At 34.7% G+C, this 20,421-nt stretch overlaps 1 protein-coding gene across 1 annotated transcript in view; it reads left to right on the plus strand.

The window, feature by feature from the left end:
- The window catches only part of LOC148943134 (ER degradation-enhancing alpha-mannosidase-like protein 3), a 105,451-nt gene that overhangs the window by 47,123 nt on the left and 37,907 nt on the right, over positions 1–20,421 (plus strand). Inside the window, exons 8-11 of the mRNA XM_089102097.1 lie at positions 7,107–7,211; positions 9,945–10,132; positions 16,455–16,614; positions 19,664–19,849. Coding sequence (XP_088958223.1) covers positions 7,107–7,211; positions 9,945–10,132; positions 16,455–16,614; positions 19,664–19,849 — 639 coding nt within the window. The remainder of the gene's footprint in view (positions 1–7,106; positions 7,212–9,944; positions 10,133–16,454; positions 16,615–19,663; positions 19,850–20,421) is intronic.

Consider the following 20,421-nt stretch of genomic DNA (forward strand, 5'->3'; position numbering starts at 1 on the left):
AGAATTTAAATGAAAATCACACAATCATATTCAGCGTATCAGAGAACCCTAATGTAGAGGTTTCAAGCTCCTGTCTACAAAAATGTAAAATTTTCCATTTCTTGCAGGAAGAGAGATCACGGAGGCGTGTTTATTTGTTTTTTTGTTTTTTTTTTCTTTTCTCCCGAGGTCATCGTATCGATCTCGCGGCTTGAGAATATCGTGGAAGGGCTCATTATATTAGAAATTTAAAAGTTCTAGTGCCTTTTTTAAGTGACCCAAAAAAATGTAGAGCAACTTGGCTCCCTTCCACACTCATTGTTTCCCCAAAGTCACCCGATCAAAATTTTGAGATAGCCATTTTGTTTAGCATGGTTGAAAATATTATAACTATATCTTTTAGGATGACTTATTCCCTTGAAGCCCCCAGGGCTGAAAGTTATGAACTTTACCCAATGTTAACATATAGTATTGGTTATTGGGACCCGGCTCAATGGTAACCGAAACTCTAGAAAACAGTATTTTGATACAAATTGATACATCAAAAGAATTGGATGTTAATGCTGATTTCAAATATATAAGTTTCATCAAGTTTAGCACTACCTATCAAAAGTTACGCGTCTGAGGATATTTGGCTCATTTTCGAAAAAAAGGGGGAAAGGACCTCCTAAAAGTTATAGAACGTTAATAAAAATCACACCATTATATTCCGCATATCAGAGAACCTTACTTTAGAGATTTCAAGCTCGTATCTACAAAAATATGGAATTTTGCATTTTTTGCCAGAAGAAAGATCACGGGTGCGTGTTTATTTTAAATTTTTTTTCCCCAGGGGTGATCGTATCGACCCAGTGGTCCTAGAATATCGTGGGAGGGCTTATTGGAATGCAAATTAAAAGTTCTAGTGCCCTTTTTAAGTGACCAAAAAAAATGGAGGGCAACTAGGCCCCCTCCCACGCTCATTGTTTTCCCAAAGTCACCTGATCAAAATTTGTAGATTGCCATTTTGTTCAGCATATTCGAAAATATTATAACTATGTCTTTTAGGATGACTTAATCCCCGAAGTTCCCGGGAGGAGGGCTGAAAGTTATGAACTTTACCCAATGTTAACATGTAGTATTGGTTATTGGGAAGTATACAGTACAAACGTTTTCAGGGGAGATTTTTCCTGGTAGTGAGGGGGAAGGGGTCGGGCAGGGACGTACGCAGGGAGGGGGCCTCCGGGCCCGCTCCCCCCCCCCCCGAAATCTCACGATTTTTTTCATTTTCACATAATTTTCTGATTTTTCTCACAGAATAATGGGTTTGAAGGATTTGCCTCCCCCCCCCCCCCGAAACAAATTGGCTCACCCCCCGAAAAAAAATCCTGCGTACGTGCCTGGGGTCGGGGGTTATGTAGGAGGATCTGTCCATGAAGGAAGTTTTCAGGGGGGAAGGGACATTGCTATGAAGGGGACGCCGGACTTCCCAGCATTATTTAAAAAAAGATCAGAAATTAAATATAAAAAAACAAGTTTTTCAACTGCAACAGCAGCAACATCAAAACTTTAAACGAACAGAAAAGATTACATATATGATTGGGTTCACCCCCTAGTCAATACCTCACTCTTTAAGCCAGTGATTTTTTAGTACTTTCATAAGAGCTATTTATTCTAATTAACGGCCGTCGTGATAAAGGGGTCATTTTTAAAGATTTGGAACAAAACTCGAACTTTAGCTTAAAGAGCAAGGTATTGACTAGGGTGCGAACCCCCTAATATACGTATTAAAAATCTATGAGTATAAAAGTTCGTTACGTAAGTTAATTCGTAAGTTACGTATATTTATTACTACTAAAAACGTTCGTAAATAAAATGAAACAAGTTTCGAGGAAGCCATTTAACCAAATAACAGTAAATTAATATGAAAATTTTGTTTTAATTATTCTCGTACTGTGAGCCAAGATCAAAACCTGCATTTCAAAAACGTTCAAAAATTAAACGTTCAAAAAATTAAGTTTTTTAAACTGAAAGTAAGGAGCGACATTAAAACTTAAAACGAACAGAAATTATTCCGTATATGAAACGGGCTTTCCCCTCCTCAACACCTCGCTCTTTACTCTAAAGTTTTTATTGTTTTAAAAATTAAAGTTATAAGAAAGAGTCAAACTTTAGCGTAAAGAGCGAGGCTTTGAGGAGGGGAAAGCTCATTTCATATACGGAATAATTTCTGTTCATTTTAAGTTTTAATGTCGCTCCTTACTGTCAGTTAAAAAAAACTTGTTTTTTTTATTTAATTAAAGTGAAAGAAGCCAGTTTTCCAAATATGGGTAAAAAAAAGTTAGTATAGGCGAGTTCAAACTTTTTCGCTACCTACAGGTCTTACTTTCAGAGGACGCACTTCCGAAGATATACCTTGTAGTCCCGGCGCCAACTAAAGCTATAAACTGTTCAGCTGTTCCAAATACAGAGACTGGTAGAATTGATGTTAATCGTTATTAATTAGCTTAAAACTGCTTTCTAGACGACTGGAAATAAACTAAAATATATTCCATTTTTACAAAATTGAATCAATTTAATCACGTCTTGAGATGGATTTGCTAAATCAAGTGACATGAACTATAAAAACACTAATAGTCAGCTAAAGGAATGAATGCAACTGAATAAAATAGTCGAATAGTTTTCTCTAAAACGTTGTCCTATTTGGTAAGTTAAGATTAACTAATGATTTGAAGTATTTAGACTTGAATAATTTTAATAATATTAACATTAATGAGGAGCTTAGATTTATGGCAGTGTGTCTTTTGCTACAGTAATCAGGAAAGTTACAGCTTCTAGATGACATTTTATGACATTTTTGTCCTTCATTTTCTGCTGATTTTTCATACACGTTCCTTATTTTCAAATTAAATAAAAAAAAACAAGTTTTTTTAACTGAAAGTAAGGAGCGACAGTAAAACTTAAAACGAACATAAATTATTCCGTATATGAAAGGGGCTATCACCTCCTCAACGCGTTACTTTTTAGGCTAAAGTTTTTTTTATTGTTTAAAAAAAAGTTGTGAGACAGTCAAACTTTAGCGTAAAGAGCAAGGTGTTGAGGAGGGGACAGCCCCTTTCATATACGGAATAATTTCTGTTCGTTTTAAGTTTTACTGTCGCTCCTTACTTTCAGTTAAAAAAACTTGTTTTTTTTTATTTAATTTTTGAACGTTTTTGAATAAATGCAGGTTTTGATCTTGGCTCACATTACATGAATAACTAAAAAAAAATTTTCAAATTAATTTACTTTTATTTGGTTAAATGGCTTTCTCGAAACTTGTTTCATTTTATTTACGAACATTTTTATTAGTAAAAAATATACGTAGCTTACGAATCAAGTTATGAAACGAACTTCTATATTAATATATTTTTAATACATATATTAGGGGGTTCGCCCCTAGTCAATACCTTGCTCTTTAAGTGAAAGTTCAAATTTTGTTCCAATTCTTTAAAAATGGCCGCTTAATAACAAAGGCCGTTAATTAGAATAGATAGCTCTTATGAAAGTACTAAAAAATCTCTGGCTTAATGAGTGAGGTATTGACTAGGGGGTGAACCCAATCATATATGTAATATTTTCTGTTCGTTTAAAGTTTTGATGTTGCTGCTGTTGCAGTTGAAAACTTGTTTTTTTATATTTAATTTCTGATCTTTTTTTAAATAATGCTGGGATGTCCGGCGTCCCCTGCATAGCAATGTCCCTTCCCCCATGAAGACTTCCTTCATGGAAAGATCCTCCTACATAACCCCCGACCCCAGGCACGTACGCAGGAATTTGTTTCGGGGGGGGGGCCCAATTTGTTTCAGGGGGGGGAAATCCTTCAAACCCATTATTCTGTAAGAAAAATCAGAAAATTATGGGAAAATGAAAAAAATCGTGATATTTCGGGGGGGGGACCCGGAGGCCCCCCTGCCTACGTCCCTGCCCGACCCCCCCCCCCCCACTAGCAGGAAAAATCTCCCCTGAAAACGTCTGTACTGTATACTTCCCAATAACCAGTACTATTTGTTAACATTGGGTAAAGTTCATAACTTTCAGTCCTCCTCCTGGGAACTTCGGGGGATTAAGTCATCCTAAAAGACATACTTATAATATTTTCGAACATGCTGAACAAAATGGCTATCTCAAAATTTTGATCAGGTGACTTTGGGAAAACAATGAGCGTGGGAGGGGGCCTAGTTGCCCTCTATTTTTTTGGTCATTTAAAAAGGGCACTAGAACTTTTAATTTCCGTTCCAATGAGCCCTCCCACGATATTCTAGGACCACTGGGTCAATGCGATCACCCCTGGGGAAAAAAAAAAAAAACACGCACCCGTGATCTTTCGTCTGGCAAAAAATGCAAAATTTCACATTTTTATAGATAGGAGCTTGAAACCTCTACAGTAGGGTTCTCTGATACGCTGAATATGATGGTGTGATTTTCATTCAGGTTATATAACTTTTAGGGGGTCTTTCCCCCTTTTTTTCGAAAATCAGCCAAATTTTCTCAGGCGCGTAACTTTTGATAGGTAAGATTAAACTTGATGAAACTTATATATTTGAAATCAGAATTAAAATCTGATTCTTTTGATGTATCTATTGATATCAAAATTCCGTTTTCTAGAGTTTCGGTTACCATTGAGCCGGGTCGGGTCGCTCCTTACTTACAGTTCGTTACCACGAACTGTTTGATTTGGCGGCCCCCAAGTGTAAAATTACTTAACTGCACATCGATGTCTTTTTCATTAAAAATTGAATTCCCGGGGTTTCCTAATTTTTCAAGATATATAGGGCTGTTTAATTTTTTACTTAACCGATTTAAAGATTTTATTTTTAGTGTCCTTGCACTTGAAATGCTCAATTTTGATTCGGGTGTGCTACGTAAATGGTTTCTTGGATTACAGTGCCTTTCCATTTATAGATAAAAGGAACATGAAGTTGTTCCAGCTTGATTTGAATTGTGTAGGCCTACCCAGTGATATCATTATTTTTCGAGAAATTTTTGCAAAAGGTATTAATATATTTTTCAGATGCGGGTTTCTTCTTTTTTTCTCTTTTTCTTCGCATGTAGCAATCCATTTAACGGTCCTTTATCAAGTCTTTTAACTTTTTATTCCTATTATTTTCCTGTTTACCTAATTTGAGGCCAAAATATTCGTTTTTTTTTAAATTTATTCTATTCACTGTCTTGATCAAAAAGTTTTATCCGTTTTTTATATATTTTTCCAAGTTATTTTGCACTTTATTTATTGTATGTTCTATTTTTCAATAGGATTTCCTTAGAATTATGCTTTCAATAGGAAATGGTATAAATTTCAAGATTATTGTGTGTGTTCTCTTGAATTCAGCGAATGTAATTACAAGAAAGGTTTTGCGAGTAGACTATTTTTTAGCAAAAAATTACAAGCTTTTCTACTCCTTCATCCCCCCCTCTCTGTTGGCACTCCACTTGTCTACCCTTCTCTGTCAACACCCGTTTATTTATCCTCCCCCTATCAATCTTGCTATCTTTGCATCAAATTAGAACAAATTTTGGTATTATTTTCACTGAAGTTATCTTACGTGAAGTGACCAACATAAAAACCTCTGTAATCTCTGTAATAAAAACCTCTGTAATCAACATAAAAACCTCTGTAATTGTATAAATAGAACTGAAGATATACGGGATTAAAACCTTGCATCATTGATTGCTGCTGTATTTTAAGAGTTTGATTTTGTTTTATTTGTGAATAGCTTTGAATTGTTTCGATTTACATTCGTTTAAAATATATTTTTGATTGTTTTCCATGTGCGGTCTTCTAGACGCCACCAGACCAGTTAAGGGCTTATAAATATATGCAGTTATTTTCTGTCCTTATTAACACTTATACAAGGTGGCCTTTTTCTCATTGCTCTGTATCTTTTGCAGTTCTTTTTTGGCCATTTGGCCAAGTAATTTTGGCCGTTTCGTCAACACAGGAACATGGTCAGAAAAACCACGCCAATATTACTAATAGTATTTTTGTTACAGTTTGATTTTAATGCCACTCTGATGTGGCACCAACATATAACAGCAGCATACAAATTATTTTCTTCCGAAAACTATTCAAATTGCAGAAACTATTTTAACGGTACCTATTCAATGATCACATTCTTAGACAGGACAATTTATATAGTAATAAGTCTACCAGTATTAAAATAGTTAGTGACGAATCAAAGCAATAAAATATTCATTTTAATAATTTGCAAGATGTATTTGACCAAAAATAGCATATGTTCTTTAAACCAAAGTTAAGACCGTATTGAAATACCATTAATTGACATATTGACTAATATTCTAAGTTTGAGATTGATTTACTTAAACTACGGAGTGAATGGATTTTTACCCCCACCCCCCCCCCACGTTAAAATCTGTTAATCATACGGAAAACATGGGTAAAATATTGGAACCAGCATGAAAATCATGCTAGACTACCCTCTGGTGTAGAAGGACTGAGACATTCATAATTGACTAATTGTACTACTCGAATAATAATTGACTAATTATAAAAATTAAGTTTTAGGTTTTTAAATATTTGCTCTAAATTACATGTCTGATTTGAAGTAAACCAACTTTGAAGCAGGCATATATTCAGGGTTCAGGTCCGTATTCCCGCCCCTCGGAAAAATATATGCCTACAAATTTCCACCACGTTTTTTATATGTTTTCCATTTAATTTGCCTGTTTTTTTTTCGAATATGTATTCCTTTCGGAGTTAGGCCATTTGAAATTACTTCTGTAATGAATTATTCTAAATTTGGGGTCATAATGTGGAATCTAAAATAGTTACACACCTTAGCGGAAATAAAATAAAATTTCTTTTTTGGTTCAAAGTTCGGCCTCCATTCAATAAAGCAGTTTGCCCCTCTCACTGCTGTATTGTAATTTTAACTCAGCAGAGTAACACATATCTTAAATTCTTCACAGGTTTTTAAATATCTAAATGAATTTATTTCATTCGCGTTCCACGTAAAATGAGGGCTATTTTTAATTGTTTATTTCTCTTTTTACTTTTTGGAACAAATTAAATATCATAAAATAGAACAGTTTATTTCCTATATCGGTTTGTTTATGGCATGTGTATGTATGTTTATTTCCATTTCTAGGTTTTAAAGGGAGATCTTCAGCCAGCAATTGAAACCCATGAGATGCTCTACCACGTGATGCAAAAACACAATTTTTTGCCAGAAGCATTTACAACAGATTTCCAGGTAATATTAATTAATAAGAATCTATTAGACTTTTAAAAAATAAAAAAACTGAAAAGACAAATGCTCTGAAAATGAAAAAGAAGAAGAAAAAATTGTTTTAGAAAATTTTTTTAGAAAAATGTTAGAAAAATTGTTTTAGAAGAAAAAATTGTACCCGGAAAAATTTGTTAAAACGAAAAAAAACACAGTGTGAGTGATCATGGCGTTAAAACGGGTAGCAGAAAAAAAAATCTGCTTTTAAATGTATTTAGAGATAAGCCTTTTGAAAGATATTTCTTTTGTATATTGGTTTTACTCCTAAGGAATTTTTGCAATCAGTTTTTACCCTACATTCTTATAAATTTGTTATACATATTTTGCGTTTTGTACACTCCTTGTATAAGACCTTGCAAGACCTTTAACTGTTCAAAAATAACCGCTCTCTCCTCGAATGCTTCATTTCGAGACCATGCCTTCCTCTTCTGTAACAGAACTATCAGCCATATCATTAACGTATTAACAGGTAATGATAAAAGGATTCTGACAAGATTTGATCTTTGACCCAAAAAGAAGAAGTTAGATAAAAGCTTTGAAAAATTATTGAGTTTAAGAGAAATATAAATTATAAAAATACAGTATGAAAATATATATATACAAAAAAACATAATAACTGTTCAAAACTAACGGTTCTCACTTCTAACGCTTCATCCCTAGACCACGCCTTCCTCTCCTTTAACAGAACTAACAGCCATAGTATTAATTGTTATGTGACAATGGTAAAAGGAGTGAAGCAAGATTTGATCTTTGACCTGAATAGACGAAGTTAGATAAAATCTTTGAAAAATTATTGAATTTAAGGACAACGTAAGTTGGGGAATTATATGGAGAAAAGTGAATTATTATGGAGATTGTGAGTGTCGAATGAGTTACCTAGAAAAATGTGTAAGCGAAATAATAATAATCATAATAATATGCAAAACAAATAGGGCACAGGGCCTCTACAAAAATCTTTTTAATTGACAAAAATTATAGGCACTTTCACCGTAGTATTTGTCCAGTTCCTGGATCGAACTAATATCCAACTATTTGACAAGAAATACCTAAACCTATACTTTCCTGGCAAACTTTTACCTAAGCCAAAAGAAAAGAAGTGAAAGAAATCTGAGTATTGATTCTTGCAAGGAATATATAAATCCTAATAGGGTTTGCTGAATTTTTCTTTAAATGTTTTTATTAGTTGTTTTACGGAAAACATTTTAGAAAGAATGACAGAGCTTAAAAAACACAATTAAGACCATATAACAAAGAAATCTCAAAAATATACATTACAATAAAACCATTACAGTGAAACCATAAAAATAAAAACATTAAAATGAAACCATAACAATGAAACTATAAAAGGAAACACATTAAAATGAAACCATAAAAAGAAACATATTAAAATGAAACCATTACAATGAAACTATAAAAGGAAACACATTAAAATGAAACCATTACAATGAAACCATAAAAAGAAACACATTAAGATGAAACCATTACAATGAAACCATAAAAAGAAACACATTACAATGAAACCATTAAACAGTACCTCAGTTTTGGCCTAAATATATTTTGCAACTATTTTGTTTTTTATACGAAATCACTTGTGGCAATTAGGATCCTAGGTGACGTTTATCTACGGATCCCTAGAGGCACCTCATTATACCCGCTGCTCAACAAATCCTATTAAATGCTCAATTCAGCTTCATCTTATATCCTGTCGAGATATCAAAATATCTTAGACTATACAGAAATATTTTGTTTTTATTTGGGAAAAGTATTTATAACCGATTTCAAAGTACTCTAAGTAAAAAAAAAATTAATTTACGTAAATGTCTAATTAACAGGCCAATATACGAAGTTTAATTTCAAAGTTCTAAATATTTATGCCTAGAAATCTTAAATGAGCAATTAATTAAATAAGTAAGATAAGAAAGAGGTTCTCTCAAACAGTTCGTGGTAACGAACTGTAAGCAAGGAGCGACCCGGCTCAATAATAACCGAAACTCTAAAAAACGGAATTTTGATACCAATAGATACATTAGATACATAGATACATCACAAGTTACGCGCCTGTGAAAATTTGCCTTATTTTCGAAAAAGGGAGGAAACAACCCCTAAAAGTCATAGAATCTTAATGAAAATCACGCCATCAGATACAGCGTATCAGAGAACCCTGCTGTAGAGGTTTCAAGCTCCTATCTGCAAAAATGTGGAATTTTGTGTTTTTTAAATAAGAAAGATCGCAGATGCGTGTTTATTTGTTGTTGTTTTTTTCGGTTATTAAATGCTTCGTTGCTCTGTATCTTTTATTTTGCTGTTCTTGTCTGACTCTTTTACTTTTTCAGTTTCAAAGGTTTCTTTTTTCTCTCAATCTTCCCCTGTTTCTCAATCCTCTTTCGTTTTCCCTTTGTCTCCGTATCCACAAGTTCCCTCTCTTCCTCTGTCTTTTTATTTCTCTTTTTTTCTCTATATTCTTCTTGATTAATTTTCGACAATTTAATATAATAATGCTAAAATGTATAACCGTGATTCGATAAACAAGAGACTGAGCTCTGTTTGTTGTGAAGACTTAATTTTTGATCCGTCACAAATAACAATTATTTTAAAAACTTTCAAAGTAATTAATAGGCAGTTTGGCGTTTACTTTTAGTGTGTGTCATGAATCTGGCAGGAACGTGTTTTTTTTATGATGTACACAAGCTTCATTTGCAGGTACATTGGGGTCAGCATCCCCTCCGCCCTGAGTTTGTTGAATCCACCTACTTCCTGTATCGTGCAACAAATGATCCTTATTATTTGGAAGTTGGAGCAAAAGTTGTTCAAAGTCTGAAAAAATATGCTAAAGTCGATTGTGGTTTTGCTGCAGTCAAGGATGTCAGGACGGGCCAGCATGAAGACAAGTAAACTATGTATTTATAATATCTTTACAGATATAGGGTGTGAGTGAGTTAGTGATTGAGAGGAACTGAACCGACATGGAGGGTACCCCCTCCCTGAGGGTAGCTTGATGAACTCCCTCCTCCCCAAAGAAAAACAATAGCTTCAAAATATTTTGTTTAGTTTTTATTTTGATTTTTGAAGGATTCCTCGCTTCTTAATATTTAACTTAGCTCTGTGTAAGCTCCTTATTTGCATGATTTTACGATACAAAACCTAATGGTGAAATGATTTTCAGTAATGTACGTCTATGTGATGTACAATGATGCAAAAATATGTGTGTGTATACTATCTCTTTGAACGAGCAATGATTGTGTATGTATTTATTTATTTATATATGTATTTTTTCTCGAAAACGGCTCCATATTTTTTCAAGAAAATTGGTATTTTGAGATTCTCTGACCTGAAAAAAAACGATCTATATAGGTCAGAAATTTGAGAAAATTTGTTAAAAGCTTTAATTTTAGAAGAAAAAGATTCATGTTAGTGACGTAATATTTGTGAATACATTTCAAGAGCCTCATTAGTGGTTGTATCGTCTTTAGTGTCTATGATGCAGGCAACATTACACAAAAAGCATATGATTGACAAGAAAAATCATATGATTCACGTCATATTTATAAGTTTTAAGTAGTTTGAAGTAGTTTGAATTGAAGTTATCAAGTATTTCGCAGTAGGTTGCATAGGTTGCATCAAGACATGGCTAATTGTAGACAGAGAAAAGCTAAAACACATAGTCCAAGTAATTGAGAGGTAAATGATTAAATGGCTGGGACATGGGTAAATGGCGGGAGCATGCATGACTTTCTTATTGGACACATACTTTTTTGTTAATTTATTGGAGAGGCATGCCTGCCTAGAGTCTCAGATATGTTGACCAAGAATTTAAAATTGACATAAGACCGTTAGATTGCCTGTAATGAGGGGCAAACAAGGCACGCCTGCTTATGGTCTTAAGAAGGTTGACCAATAATATAGAATTGACACAGGACCATTAATTTGCTTGAAATAACAGACAAACAATCGTTTAAAGCCATCTTTATCTTTCAAATAGTACCTATTTGTTGCCTAAGCTCAGCCCCACATTCTGAGAAAACTACTTAAAAGCTAGCGTTTTAATTAGTTTCATAATGTACCGAGGACGAATGAACAACCTAGACGATGAATTGTGACAAGACTAATCCAAGCAGCTAAGGTAAATGGTATTGAAAAAATGTCTAAGGTAAAAATAAACGAAAATGAAGAACAAAGAAATAAACAGTAAGAATACTTGCGTCAGCGACAATGTCAACGAGTCAAAAACAAAAGTGAGGAACAAAGCAATATCAGGTTCGAAGATGAGCAGCATTATGAGTTAAAACGAATAAAAAAAGTAAAGAGCAAAGAAATATTCGGTTACAAGCCATGCTACAACGAGGAGTAGAGTGAATTAACAATGAAAGAAAAGAACAAAGAAATATGGTGTCAAAAGATGTGCCACGGCGAGAACAAAGAAATATGCGGTTAGGAGATAAGCGGCAGCGAGAATTACAAATGATAGCGAGAAAGTGAGTATCATAACGTGTCAGAAATGGAGTGAAGAACAAAGAATTTTTGCCCTTAGAAGACATGCGACAGCAAAAATAAGAACGAGTCAAAAATGAAGGTGAAGGAGAAACAAAATATTAGGTTATATTTACATACCCAAATTCTCGAACATATATAATATGCTCAAGAGTCTTATATAAACTAAGATACAAATTTTTTTCAAGTGTACGATAATCATAGGCAGCGCGCTAGCGCTGCCTAAGTAAAGAACGATATGGGGACAATGTGTTTTTTTTCCTCCACCCGGGCACTTTGTATCGAAGGACCTGTCGTAGAAACTTTGAAAAGGGCTCATTCGATTGGAAATTGGAGTGGCTAGTGCCCTTTTTAATAGTCGAAAGTGATTGGAGGGCAACTAGGGCCCCCCCCCCCCCCACGCCCATCATTCCCCCAAACACATCCAATCAAAATTTTGAGATAGCCATTTTGTTCAGTGTAGTTGATTTCCAAATAGAAAATATGTTTTTGAGGAGGACACTCCCCCACAACCCTCAGAGCAAGGGTTTTAAGTTATGCCCTGAGGGCATATAAGAACGATGTTGGCACAATGTACTATTTATTATTTCGTTCCTTTAGAGCAGGGCACCTCATATGGAAGTGGTCGTCGTAGAAACTTCAAAAGGGGCTCATTCGATTGGAAATTGAGAGTTATAATGCCATTTTTAATAGTCGAAAGTGATTGGAGGGCAACTCGCCCCCCCCCCTCCACGACCATCATTCCCCCAAACACGCCCAATCAAAATTTTGAGATAGCCATTTGTTCAGCGTAGTTGATTTCCAGATAAAAAATAGGTTTTTGAGGAGGACACTCCCCCACAACCCTCAGGGCAAGGATTTTAAGTTATGCCCTGGGGTTATATAAGGTTTTTATAGAAGGCGTTGTCGTAAAAACTTCAAAACAGGATCACTTGATTGGAAATTCAAAGAGCTGGTGCCCATCTTAATAGTTGAAAGTGATTGGAGGGCAACTAGCCCCCCCACGCCCCTTAGTCTCCCAAACATATCCAATCAATATTTTGAGATAGCCATTTTGTTCAGCGTAGTTTAATCAGCGAAGGATTTTAAGTTATGCCCTGGGGGCATATAAGGTTTTTATAGAAAGTGTTGTCGTAGAAACTTCCAAAAAGGCTCATTTGATTGGAAATTCAAAGGGCTAGTGCCCTTTTTAATAGTCGAAAGTGGGTGGAGGACAAATAGTCCCCCAACGCCCATCATTTCCCCAAACACATCCAATCAAAACTTTGAGATAGCCATTTTGTTCAGCGTAGTTGATTTCCAGATAGAAAATATGTTTTGAGGATGACACTCCCCCACAACCCTCAGGGCAGGGGTTTAAGTTATGCCTTGTGGGCATATAAGGTTTTTATAGAAGGCGTTGTCGTAGAAACTTATAAAAAAGCTCATTCAATTGGAAATTCAAAGGGCTAGTGCCCTTTTTAATAATCGAAAGTGATTGGATGGCAACTAGCCCCCCCCCCTATGCCCCTCATTCTCCCCAAACACATCCAATAAAAATTTTGAGATAGCCATTTTGTTCAGCGTAGTTGATTTCCAGATAGAAAATATATTTTTGAGGAGGACACTCCCCCACAAACCTCAGGGCAAGGATTATAAGTTATGCCCTGGGGGCATATAAGGTGTTTATTGAAATCTTTGTCGTAAAAACTTGAAAAAGAGCATTTTTGATTGGAAACTCGTATATCCAGTATTCATTTTAATCGTTGAATGTGATTTGATGGCAACTAACCCCCGACTTAAACCCACGATGTCGCCAAACTCATCCGAACCACTTTTTTCGACAGCATATTTAATCAACATAGTTTAAAGTTTTGGAAATTAGGTCTTTAAGGATGACAACCCCTCTCCCTACAGCCCTTAGGGCAAGGTTTGTAAGTTATGCCCTGGGGCATATAAAGTTTTTATTGAAAGCGTTGTCGTAGAAACTTCAAAAGGGCTCATTCAATTGGAAATTGAAAGGGCTAGTGCCTTTTTTAATAGTTGAAAGCGATTGGATAGCGACTAACGCCCCTCTCACGCCCACCATTTTCCAAAACACATCCAATCAAATTTTGAGATATCCATTTTGTTCAACGTGGTTCAACGTTCTAGAAATTAGGTCTTTTAGAATGATAATCCCCTCAGAACCCTCAGTGTAAGGGTTGTAGGTTATGCCCTGGGGGCATATAAGGTTTATATAGAAAGTTGTTATATAAATCATAGGCAGCACGATCGCGCTGCCTAAGTAAAGAACGGGGACACTCGAGAACGAGAGAAGAAACGGGGACTAAGTAAAGAGGAGGACACTCCCCCTCAACCCTCAGGGCAAGGGATTTAATTTATGTCCTGGGGGCATATAGGAACGGTGTTGGCGCAATATATTATTTATTAATTTTTTTCCTTTAGAGCAGGGCACTGCGTATCAAAGAAGTTGTCGTAGAAACTTCAAAAAGCGCTCCTTTAATTGAAAACTTGAGTGGCTTTTGCCCTTTTAAATAGTCAAAAGTGATTAGAAATCGACTAACACCCCTCTCACGCCCACCATTTCCCCGAACATATCCAATCAAAATTTTGAGATAGCCATGTTGTTTAACGTAGTTGAAAGTTCTGGAAATTCGGTCTTAGAGGATGATAACTACTCTAACAGACCTTGGGGTAAAGGTTGTAATTTATGCCCTGGGGGCATATAAGGTGTTAGTAGAAAGCGTTGTCGTTTCTAAAAGTGCTCTTTCGATTGGGAATCAACAGGCTTAGTGAACTTTTTAATAAAAAAAGGTCGAAAGTGATTGGAAGGCTTGACATTTTAATAGTAAAGATCGAAGTGGGTATATTGTATTATTTTTTGTTGTTGTTGTTGTTTAGACCATGGCACTTCGTATCGAAGGAGTTGTCGTGGGAAATTCGAAAAGGGCTCATTCGATTGAAAATAGAAAGGGCTGATGCCCTTTTTAATAGTCGAAAGTGATTTGAGGGCAACTAATCCCCCTTCCACTCCCACTCTCCCACGCCAACCCTTTCATTTCTGCTCTGAAAATTTAACCAAGTCAAAATAGCCTAAGTGCCTTCAAGCTATCAATGAAAGTAAACAGATTTTTTTGTGAATCGTATAAAGTTTATTATTTCATATCAACTAGAGGAGGTCTGAAACTAAATTAAACACTACTATTTGCGTCCAGATTTTGTTGTTAAAAATTGCTGAAAATTTTTCTCCAGCATACAAATAGCAGGCCAAACTATAAAGTCTTAAAAAAACGAAAAGATTTAAATTTTTTCTCTCTCTGAAAACACCATGTATATATAAAACGAACAGAAATTAATTTTAAAAACTTTTTCCACAAAATAAGTTTTTCGAAGGAAAGTAAAGAACTCCATTAAACCAAAAGTGAGCAAAAATAAAATCAAATAATCTACCAAGCGTGAAACTACCACAAATCAGCATCGATAAATAAATGAAACCCAAAACGGACAGAAATTACAATAATTACCCGAGTCAAACTCAAAACGAGCAGGAATTAACATAAGTTTGGCGCAAAACCCCTATGCCTTCCCAAGGCCAGAAAAAAATTTGCACTTTACTGAAAAAATACAAATGAATGTGCATTGTCAGTTTAATATACATATACTGATATTTAGTAATCAAAATGTTAATATAATTCGATTTATTAAAGTTATAAAATTAAAAATATTCATATTTTTTCAGTAAAGTGCAAATTTTGTTCTGGCCTTGGGAAAGCATAGGGGTTTTGCGGCCAACTTATGTTAATTTCTGCTCGTTTTGAGTTTGACTCGGGTAATTATTGTAATTTCTGTTCGTTTTGGGTTTCATTTATTTATCGATGCTGATGTTTGTCATCTTAAATTAAGTTTTGTCATCTTAATTTTATCTTAGTTTTGTCATCTTAATTTTAAATCTTAATTAATTCAGCATCTTTAGTTAGAAAATAAACGCGCAATCCATGGACTAAAATGTGGTCCCATGATTCAGCTAAATACGGTATTTTCATTGACTTGTCCTCTTTTTTAGAATTTAATTACCTGTGTTTGATTTTGTTTCTACATGAAGAAAAGACGAATTTAATTTTTTCCCGAAGAAAATATATTTTCTCAAAATTTGTACTTTTTCTGGGTATTCATGATTACAACTAAGCCTCCCTTCTCTATCCACTTTAAAACAAACAGATTTAATAGTAACTGGAAAACTGTTAAACCTTTTTCAAAACAAATGGAAAGCAAAATCAATGAAAAAATTGAAAGAGAAATGAAAGATTCGAAAAAGAAACATTCGAGGAGTAAGAAGCAGGAGTAAACGAGGAGGAGGTGTAGAAACATGAGAAAATACAAACTAATTGCCAGCAATCATATTATAATAAAAAATTAATTAAGGGGAAAGGCTTGAAGGGAAACATCAATGCAACCATATATATTAATAAAAAAGAAGCCGGAATTGATCCTAGAGACTAGAAATTTCAACTCAATCGGCAAAAATAATTTAGTTATTGACAATCAATTGGATTTGTAGTTCTGTGAATAAATCATACTGACCTATACGCAAAGTTTTTGAACCGATGGTTTGTTCAAGTTCATTAATTAAGAGTATATCTAAAAAAACAATAATTTTTACTTTATTCCATGGAGGGGGTTCTCAACAATCTTCATGTATGGATGTCAGTTAAATCCTTAATGGGATTTCTTCTTTTTCAGGATGGATTCATTTGTATTGACAGAAACTTTTAAATATCTCTACCTGTTATTTGAAGAACCTTCAGAACTTAAGATAGATGTGGACCAATTCATTTTTACCACAGAAGCCCATTTACTACCATTATCCTTAGCTCGGTTGAATAATCCTACTGATATTTCTGTAAGTTCTCCTTCAAGATTTATATCCTTAATTATGGAAAAATAACAACCTGATAGGTGGGTGTGTAAGCATAAACGCACATAGGTTAGGAAGCTTCCTTTTATTCTCTCCCTAAACTTGTCTGAAACCCACTCCCCTCCCCCAAATTTAATTTTCTTATCCTCATTGTCCTTGTTTTCTTCATTGACGTTTCAAACAGTTCGTGGTAACGAACTGTAAGTAAGGAGCGACCCGGCTCAATGGTAACCGAAACTCTAAAAAACGAAATTTTTGTACCAATAGATGCATCAAAAGATTCAGATTTTAATTCTGATTTCAAATATATAAGTTTCATCAAGTTTAATTTTACCCATCAAAAGTTACGTGCCTGAAAAAATTTGGCTGATTTTCGAAAAAAGGGGGAAAGGCCCCCTAAAAGTTATAGAACCTTAATGAAATTCACACCATCATATTCAGCGCGTCAGAGAACCCTACTGTAGAGGTTTCAAGCTCCTATCTGCAAAATGTGGAATTTTGCATTTTTTGCCAGAAGAAAGATCACGGGTGCGTGTTTATTTGTTTGTTTGTTTGTTTTTTTTTCTTTTCCCCAGGGGTAATCGTATTGACCCAGTGCTCCTAGAATATCGTAGGAGGGCTCATTGGAACGGAAATTAAAAGTTCTAGTGTCTTTTTTAAGTGACCAAAAAAATGGAGGGCAACTAGGCCCCCTCCCACGCTCATTTTTTCTTCAAAGTCACCCAATTCAAATTTTGAGATAGCCATTTAGTTCAGCATAGTCGAAAATCTAATAAATATGTCTTTTACGATGACTTTATCCCCCACAGTTCCCAGGGAAAGGGCTGCAAGTTATGAACTTTGCCCATTGCTTACATATTGTATTGGTTATTGGGAAATATGCAGACATTTTCAGAAGGATTTGTTTCTGGTGGGGGGGCTGGAAGAGGGTTTTACTCGGGATAATCTGTCCGTAGTGGATGTTGCTTGGGGGTAGGGACATTTCTATGAAGGGGTGCCGGGTTTCCAAGCATTATTTAAAAAAGATCTGAAATTAAATTAAAAAAAAACAGGTTTTTTCAACTGAAAGTAAGAAGCAACATTAGAACTTAAAATGAACAGAAATTATTACGTATATGAGGGCGCTCTTCCCCAAGTCAATACCTCGCTCTTTACGCTACATTTTTTTTAGTGCTTTCAAAAGAGCTATCTATTATAATTAAACGGCCTTTGTTATTGTGGGTTTTGTTAATAAAAATTTTTTTTAACTTTTAACGTAAAGAGCGTGGTATTGACTAAGGGGAGAACCCCCTCATATACGTAATAACATATACGTAATAAAAAAAACAATAAAAAAACAAGCGATACGGCTCAATAGTAATCAAAACTTTTAAAAACGGATATTTGATGTCAATAAATGTATCAAAAGAATGGGCTCATAATGCTAGTTATAAATGTATGAATTTTATTAAATTTAGTATTACTCATCACAGCCTAAGAACCTGAAAAACTTTGCCTGATTTTTGAAAGAGGGGGGGGGGGGAACATCCCCTAAAAGTGAAAGAATTTTAATGAAAATCACACCGTCAGATTCAGTGTATCAGAAAACCCTATAACATAGGCTTTAAGCTCACATTTGCAAAAATCTGCAACTTTGTATTTTTTGCCAGAAGAAAAATATACGAATATAGAAGTTCGTTACGTAAGTTAATTTGTAAATTACGTCAGAACCAAATTTAGAGACAGCCATTTAGCAAAAGAAAAGTAAAATTTTTATGCAAATTTGTTTTGTTATTCAATGACGGTCAGCCAAAATAAAAGCTGCATTGACTAAAAAACGATCAGAAATTAAACAAAAAAAAAAAAAGTTTTTTAAACTGAAAGTAAGGAGCGACATTAAAACTTAAAACGAACAGAAATTATTCCGTATATGAAATGGGCTGTCCCCTCCTCAACGCCTCGCTCTTTACGCTAAAGTTTGACTCTGTCTCACAACTTTATTTTTTAAAACAATAAAAAACTTTTCTGTTTATTTCTGTTTGTTTTAAGTTTTAATGTCGCTCCTTACTTTCAGTTTAAAAAACTTGTTTTTTTTATTTAATTATTAACAAGAGTCGTTATATAGTCGCCTTTGCAAAATAGTGGTTTTAATGGCCCTTCATTTTTGGGCAATAGCCTGGATAAGACGGATACTGTTAATAATGCTGGAATAGAATTTTTTTTTGCGTTGAAGTAATACTCACCTACCTGTTTGAAATACATATTGGCTTCTAAAGATAAAAAGGTTTAATTTTTTCTGATTGTCATACATCTAATAATAAAGAAACCTGAAAAGGAAAGCAGGACAAGTACAGTTCTGATTGTCTTTTACATGCATTAAGACTTCGCAGAATCTGTTGTTTGCAATTTGTGCATAAGCTTTCTGATGAGTAGAATTGTTTCGACAAATTGGTCATACCAGTGTTGCATCAGTTAAGACAGGACTAGGGGTTTTTAAAACAATTTTCTTGCTATTTTTTTAGACATGTTTCATCGTTGTTAGGTCTAAAGATTCTTTCCTACATTTCAAACTCCTGAAGTATTTACTAAAAACTGTTTGCAGACCTGGATTCAAAGGGGGTATGAACACAGCAATGTACATTCAGTCACACTTCATACGTAATCTACATTATCCTAGTCGGCCATTTTGTTTCTGCAAGCAATTTAGTTTTTGAGAATCACAAATAGTTCCCTTTGATTCCCAAAAGCCAGAATTATTTTAAGACTCACGAATTGCTTTGCATCTTCTGATTTTTAACAATATCCGTATTTAAAATCACAAATAGTATTCTCCCTCTGAATCCTAAACACCAGAATATTTTTAAGAATCACAAATTCCTTTTTTTCTTCTAATTTTTAGCACTTCCCTTATTTGGAATCACAAATTGCCAATTTTTTTTTTAGAATCACGAATTCCTTTTCCTCTTCTGATGTTTAGCAATTCCTGTATTTTCCACTTTTTTGCTTTCTTGTTAAGTTAAATACCTTTTTACTAGTTTTTTCCTTTCCTGCGTAGGTAAATCGAACTGATGATATTCTAGAAGAGTCAGAAATACAAAGATCATGCCCGGCTCCTAAATATTTATATAATGGTGATATTAGTTTTTTCCAAGATGTTAGAAGAGGAGTCAAAGAATCTATGGCAATCCTTGACCCAGCTCCAAAAATTACACCCAGAAGGATATTACCTGCAGAGTTCCAGGTATGTTTTTTTTTATTTGTGTAAGAATTTATAGGCTTGCTTTCATCGTATTCCAAAAAAGATATGCGTAATGCGCAATATTGCAAGAAATGAGATACTTTAATTAGAGATACTCATTGGAGCACCATGCCACCTGAGGCCCAATGCAGCTGAGCACGGCCCACTGCCCCTCTCTATTCAAAGCTTCACTTTTTAGTCAAAAGATTTACTTATTTAAATATTTACTTATGAGCTCTTCTCACCCCTTTCTAGGAGTGGACCCCCCCCCCCTCCAATGAAAACGTCCTGCGTATCTTTTGCATCTAGATGGGCTGACAGAAAGTACAATGTTTTGGTAACCTATCATTGAATTAATATCCCTGAAAGTATTTTTTACATCGCAGTTGAGGATACCTAATTTAATGGAAATTGAGCTCCATCACTGTTGACTCTTAAGATGGAATTAGAACTTCCAATGTTAACCGAATGAGCCACCTCCAAAGCTTATACAGCCATCCCTTTCATAAGAAACTTAAATGCCAAGGGGACATAACTTACAACCCTCGCCCTCAGGCTCTGGTGGTTCTTTATCA

This window comes from Artemia sp. Qi Xiang Cuo, chromosome 16, assembly GCF_049724085.1.
Source record: "Artemia sp. Qi Xiang Cuo chromosome 16, ASM4972408v1, whole genome shotgun sequence".
Taxonomy (NCBI): Eukaryota; Metazoa; Arthropoda; class Branchiopoda; order Anostraca; family Artemiidae; genus Artemia; species Artemia sp. Qi Xiang Cuo.